General features: G+C 39.0%; 1 protein-coding gene across 1 annotated transcript; it reads left to right on the top strand.

Moving 5' to 3' along the window:
• Positions 1–1,643: 1,643 nt before the first annotated feature.
• Positions 1,644–3,096, top strand: LOC124863407 (RING finger protein 222-like). Its single transcript, XM_047357771.1, has one exon. The coding sequence runs from the start codon at positions 2,093–2,095 to the stop codon at positions 2,717–2,719; it is 627 nt and encodes a 208-aa protein (XP_047213727.1). The 5' UTR covers positions 1,644–2,092; the 3' UTR covers positions 2,720–3,096.
• The last annotated feature ends 4,089 nt before the right edge of the window (positions 3,097–7,185 follow it).

Below are 7,185 nucleotides of genomic sequence, written 5' to 3'. Positions count from 1 at the left end.
AACTATGGTGAAATGCCTGTGGGAGAATGCCCAAAACAGTTTGAACAAAGTCATACAGTTCAAAGGGCAACACTACGAAATTTAAAGAAATATTTAAAGTAAACTCTAAAACATTATCTTTCTCATTATCCACACTTTTAGCCATAATGATAGAAATAACTCTTATAATGCCACATCACCTAAAACAGAATAAAATTAGTATGATTTAGACAGTGAAAAAAGGATATTTGTCCTTTTTATGCTGTGTAGGTTAAATATCTGTTTTATTAGGTAAGATACCTTGTTAGTAATTTATTAGACCCCCCTTTTTCTCTCAGAACTGATTTAATTCTTAATGGCATAAATAAAACATGGTATCTGAAACATCCCTTGGAGATTTCTTACCATATTTGCATTATTTCAATAAGTGGTTGCTGCACATTTCTGTGCAAAATCAGTTCCTGTTCCACCAAATCCCAAAAGGTTCTCTCTTGGACTGAGCCCTGGTGACCGTGGAAGCCCTTGTATTATGTACACTCACCAGCCTCTTTATCAGGTACACCTTGCCAGTACCAGGTTGGACCCCCTTTTGCCTTCAGAACTGCCTTAATCCTTCGTGGCATAAATTCAACAAGGTACTGTAAAACATTCCTCAGAGAGTTTGGTCCATATTGACATGATAGCATCACACAGATGATGCAGATATGTCGGCTGCACATCCTCCATGATGCGAATCTCCCTTTCGACCACATCCCACTGAGTCACAAGAAAATATCCCCCACACCTTACACCACCACCAGCCTGAACTGTTGATACAAGACAGGATGGATCCATGCTTTCATGTTGTTGATGCCAAATTCTGACCCTACCATCCGAATGTCGCAGCAGAAATTGAGACTCGTCAGACCAGGCAACGTTTTTCTTCCATTGAACAATTTTGGTGAGCCTGTGCGAATTGTAGCCTCAGTTTCCTGTTCTTAGCTGACAGGAGTAGCACCCGGTGTGGTTTTCTGCTGCTGTAGCCCATCCGCCTCAAGGTTCGACGTGTTGTGCGAGACGTGTTGTGCGAGACGTGTTATGCCTTGGTTGTAACGAGTGGTTATTTGAGTTACTGTTGCCTTTCTATTAGCTCGAACCTGTCTGGCCATTCTCCTCTGACCTCTGGCATCAACAAGGCATTTGCGCCCACCGAACTGCCGCTCACTGGATATTTTCTCTTTTTCGGACCATTCTCTGTAAACCCTAGAGATGGCAGTGCATGAAAATCCCAGTAGATCAGCAGAAATACTCAGACCAGCCCGTCTGGCACCAACAACCATGCCATGTTCAAAGTCACTTAAATCACCTTTCTTCCCCATTCTGATGGTCGGTTTGAACTGCAACAGATCGTCTTGACCATGTCTACATGCCTAAATGCATTGAGTTGCTGCCATGTGATTGGCTGATTAGAAATATGCGTTAACGAGCAGTTGGACAGGTGTACCTAATAAAGTGACTGGTGAGTGTACGTATGCATTTTTGGGAAATGCATTTTTTCTTCAACATAGCTGCATGCAGATTTTTTTTAACCACAAGGTGGGGCATGATTGCCAGAAAACTCAATGCTACATAGGAAAATGAAAAAGCCAAACATTTGTCTGTCAACTGTCTGTGTCAGGATGCAGAAAGGTCTGAAAATTTCAAAGAAAGTATTTTTTTGCTACACACATGAAAACTCTTATTAAACATGTTAGTGTACAAACACAGTGAACATAGCCAAATATGCACCACAGACAGTCGAGACATGAATTGAGATGAAATAACTTTCCTCCATAGAAGAAATTAAATGAAACAGGTTTTATTTTAAATCTTCCACCTTGTAGTCGTGTGGGTCTGAAAGAACCTTGTAGGGTTGAGGATCATAAAATATGCACCACTTAAGAACTTGAACTGGATCCAATTAGACAAGTTTCTGCTGTCACAGGTGACAGCACCTGTTTTACAAAACTCTCAGGCCTCCACCCAAAGCCAACGGCACAGAGTCAATAAAGAACAATGAACTAGCAACACCTCAGTGTGCCTTTTACCAAGGGTTATTGTTAAACAATCCATTTTCAGTATTCTCTACGTCTCTATGGCAATTTACGAAGACGACAGCCAGGAAGACGCACACGAGTGCCCTGTGTGCTATGAGTGTCTGTCGGGCAGTGAGAGGACTTTAAGCTGCGGACATGTATTTTGTCACGACTGCTTGGTGAAAACGCTGGTCAGCATTAACAGCGATGGAGTCATCGGGGACACAATTGCTTGTCCCATCTGCCGACATCTGACATTCATCAAGAAGCAAAGGGAAGTGCTGGTATCACTGGCGGCGACCAAGGATCCAAATGAAGAGCAGACCCTACAGGTGCCTCTTCCTCCGACGCCGCCGCAGCTCCGGAGCGCACCGCGCGCCACTGGGGACAGTTTTTTGAGCGGAGTTAACCGGATAGTCCACTGCTGCAGGAACATCTTTGGACGAATCCGTCAGGAGAGGTTAATCGGCCACGATCATAATGCGTGTCAGATCTTCATCATAAGTGCCCAGGGGCGACCGATGGCTGAGGATGATACGTTCGATGTTGTGATGACCGTGGTTCACCCTGAGCGCAGGGGAAGACGTAGGGGTTGCAACACGGCGCGATGCTTGCTCTGTTTGTTGTCGGCCTTTACTTTACTGGCGCTGGTGGCTGCGACTTTACCATGGATTTTATTGGCATAGCGCAGCTGAGGACGCATTTAGATCGGAGGTCTAAGTGGAAACGATCAAAGGAAAACTTAAAGACAATATTTATAGAAAATGAACGTTGTTATGCATGTGAGTTTGATCAGCATAAAATATTACCATGAACTGTATTTTAAAGTATTCAGTTGGAGTCATGTTTGGCTATGGTTTTATACAGCCATATTCTGTAATTTATCTCCTTGGTTGAAATTACCAATAAAACATAAAAAATAAAAAAAAACGTTTACTGACTCACAAGGTACCAAGCAACAGTCTAAATTAAAATGTTGCCTTGGCGACAAGATGGATTAGTCTCGATTTTCAAGCATTTTAAACCCAACCCAACAAACAATCCTTACTTAGTCAGAATGTTGTTAAGGTCTGGTTAGTGTTAAGGTGTGTTTCCAAGCAGCAGTCCACGGGTTTGTGGCCAAGCCTGTAGAGCAATAGCCTCCCACTTTACTGGTATTGCCTGTTGAAAATATTTACACCCTGTGCACTTTTTCACAGTTTGCAGTCACAAATTTTAGTGTGTTTTCCTGGGACTTTTTGTAATAGACTGCGATAGACTGGCGATCTGTCCAGGGTGTACCCTGCCTCTCGCCCATGGACTGCTGGAGATAGGCACCAGCTCCCCCGCGACCCACTATGGAATAAGCGGTAGAAAATGACTGAAAATGACTGACAAAGTAGGAAATAATTGTGAACTGAAATGACAATAATTTAGAGATTCACGTTTTTATATATGTATATAAAAAAACACTTATCATTTTTCTTTCATTCTATTATTCTATTTTGTGTTCACCTATGAATTAAAATTACAATAAAATACATTGAAGTTTGTGGTTGTAGCAAACTATGATCAGAGAGCAGGGAAGCATGACTCCAAAGTTGCTGAAGGAAATGAAAATATGATTAATATAGTTTATGCAGATGAGAGCGTTCCTTGCGTTAAACCAACTGGTAAGAATCCTTTAACCAGTTGTTCATAAAGACCGTAAAGAGAGACACATTTAAATGATCTGTTAGAAATAATTCATGCACCCATGGCAACCTGAAGAAGATGAGCTGTGCCTGTCTACTGTAAGGAGAGACACTGCTTGAGTGATTAGATTTCGACAGAGTCCTTCAGAAAATACAGTATCAGATCAAGACAAAAGTTAGATTAAAACTAGTCCCAAATGGCTACGTTTGTGCAAAACGTTGTCAGTTCATTGTGCATTTTTTGGTTGAGCTTTAAAGTTAGACTCTTGCTTTGTATGAATCGCCATCAATTTAACAAAGGTGTACACTCCTATTACCCCCCTGTTGTAATCCTTCACCCATCCTGCTTGGCCAGTTTTGCTAGTTACTCACCTCAACAAGTTTCTGCTACATAACCACAGATTTTTTCCATGCATGTTAGGATAATAAAAATCTGACTTGTTAGATTTTCTCCAATGAACCTGCTTGTGCACAGTTTGACCCACAAAAGGCATCACACGTCACAAGAAAAGAAAGAGAGAGACAGAGTAGGGGCGATGTCAAAATAAGGTCAAAGAATAAGAAAAGTTCAGTAAAGAAAATACTATTTGGATATAAATGATAACCTAACATACAGGGGAGAATGGGCTGGCTTACAATCTGAAGTGTAGATGTTTGTTGATAAAAGTAATAAAGCAGCAATGACCAAGTGGGATTATTAAAAATGTAGAGTTTAATATATATTTATTTCTGACATTCTGATAAGGATTGCAGGTAGGCTTCACAGTACACACTGTGTTCCACTCATTATGCTAAGCAGAGGACGAAGGGCTGGGCATGGTGGGCTCAACAAGCGGCAGATTTAGTTTACATATTAGTTGTGAAAGCAGGAGGAGGCTGTACATCCACAGGCAATCTCCGCTCCTCCTCTATATTGCTCAAAATCCCACAAAAGACTGTCCATTGCAATTCTCTTTCTCTCACAATCCCTTAAAACGATGATGATTAACAAAAACAATTGTGGTCTGTTAAAATATATTTGCCAAGTGCATGCATGGCTGTCTTTGTTCTTTTCTGATTTAAACCCACACAAACTGCACCTGGCACCTGGCACAAAGACACCTGGCTTTGCTTTGGAGCAACACATCTAGTAATAAGGTAGAAATATATCTACAGTCATTAAAAAGCTCAATTAAACAACAGAACTGTATGTCATTATATGAAAAAGTTGCTTTAAGAAATATGCACTTGAAAAAAATAATTGTATAGTTAATCTACAGTAGCGACCAAAAATAAGGACTCACATTTTTAGGGAAAGTACAGATGTTTTTTGTTTTTGTTTTCTATGTATCAGCTTAATTATCACACCTATAATGAATTGAATGCATGCTTCGAGGTGGCTGTAAGTTCCAGTTATGATGCCTAAAAGCATTAGAGTAATACTGCCATGTTCTGATAACAAAACATCCCAACAGTCTCAAACTAACTTCATTCGATCCTAACTTTCATTTATCCTGTTGGGTAGTGTGCAATTAAAAATCTGCATGAGTCACATTCAGAGATCGCTCTGCATTTGTGTATGAACATATTGATCCAGCACACAAAATAAAAACCTCTAGCACACATTGATTATTTCTATTGTTCAAAAGTAACAACCAGAGTGAGGGCACTTGCAATTATTGTCATACAATTACCACAACTATCAAGATAATAAACATCACCAAAATCAGAGATAGTTCATTGAGAGCACACACACTGAGGCATAACATAGATCCCATATTAGAAGGAAATAAAAAAAGAAAATTTTTGGATTCACTCATAAAAAAAATAAAAAACAGCTTTTCTATTAACTGAATGTTTTTTTTTTTTTTTTAAAGCAGATTCGGAAAAGGCAAATTTGAGCGCTTATTTTGGACTAAGGTGGACCAGTAAATTGTGTACATGTACACAGAAATAATTGATAGCATTACTGCTCTATGATGATTCATATTAAATAGAAAAGTGATTCTGATGCATCTGGCATCTGCTAAATTTTAAATTTCGACAGTGCCTTGCCGTAGCATTTGTACCCTTTCAACCTTTTCATATTTGTCTTGTTACAACCTCAAGTTTCAAATAATTTGTGGGGATTACATAAAGAATTGCATAATAGTGAAAAATTATAGTCTTCAAACATTTTTGCAAATAAAAATATGAAAAGTATGCAGCTTATTTGTATTCACCCCATTTTACTGTGATGCACCTAAATAAAAGTCAGTGCACCATTCAGCCTTCAAAAGTCACTTAATTAGCAAACAGAGTTCCCCTCTGAGCAATGCAATCTCAGTCAAAATATAGCTGTTCTGTGAAGGCCTCAAGAGGTTTGTTACAGAACATTAGCGACCAAACAACACCCTGAATATCGAGGAACATAGAAGACAGGTCAGAGATAATTTTGTTTGGGAAGCGTTGAACACAGTTCAATATATTATTCAAAAAAGGAAAGAATATGAGTGCAAACCTACCAAAACATAGGCGTCAACCTAAACCAATAGGCCAGGCAAGGAGAGCATTAACCAGAGAAGCAGCCAAGAGGCCTATAATACTGGAGGAGCTACAGAGATCTGTAGCTCAGGTGGCAGCCTTTAAATAGATCTGACTTCAGTAGAAAAGTGGTAAGATTATCAAATTGTTAAAAAAAAGTAAAAGTCTTCCTCTGCAGTGTGCCACAAGTCAGGTAAAGGAAAGTGCACTAAATTTGAACTTTTATGCCTTAATGCTCAATTCCAAATTTGCCAGTAAAGACTGCAAACGATTGGTGATTGGAGTAAAGGTTCACCTTCCAGCAGGATAAGAACCCTAAACATAGTGAAATGATTCATATCAAATCATATTTGTGTGTTAGAATAACCTGGACCTAAATCTATAAGAAATGATGAAAGGAAACTGATGTTCACAGACTCTATCCAATATGCTTAAGTTTGAGCTATTATGAAAACAGGAATAGGCATGTGCAGTTTGCATCATCTTTACCTTCACAATTATGTATCGCTATGTGTTGGTCAATAAAATATACTGAGGTTTGTGGTTCTTATGTGATATAATATGAAAACGTTCAAGGTACTATAATACTTCTGGAAGGCAATGTATAATTGTCTTGGGTTAAAATAAAAATTAGCCAAAGTGTTTTTAATTTAAAGCTGTCCCAATTTTTATTTCCCCTGTAACTAAACCAGCTCAATCCAAAAGGCTGGAGTATTTCAAGAATTTTGAATTCTTTATGCAGATGAATTTTAATAACATCTGCTTTTAAAAAGAGGAATCATAATAGCCGTTAGGGTGTAATCACTAGAGCTCAAACAGGACTGAAGACGTCAGATGAGTTGTAGCAGAAATAACATTCTGCATGTCTGCTGCAGCATCATAGTAACCTGGAGTTAAAGTAAAACAAACAAACAAAAAAAAAAAACTATATGAATCTACAATACACCTGTTCATTGTGTGCAGGGACAAAGTGTAAC

Source organism: Girardinichthys multiradiatus, chromosome X, assembly GCF_021462225.1.
Source record: "Girardinichthys multiradiatus isolate DD_20200921_A chromosome X, DD_fGirMul_XY1, whole genome shotgun sequence".
In the NCBI taxonomy this organism is placed as follows: Eukaryota; Metazoa; Chordata; class Actinopteri; order Cyprinodontiformes; family Goodeidae; genus Girardinichthys; species Girardinichthys multiradiatus.
Note: the sequence above shows the minus strand (reverse complement) of the source record. Positions and strands in the feature narration are given on the sequence as shown.

Coding starts and splice junctions, on each gene's coding strand:
- LOC124863407 (XM_047357771.1), top strand. CDS start 2,093: ATGGCAATTTACGAAGACGACAGCCAGGAAGACGCACACGAGTGCCCT.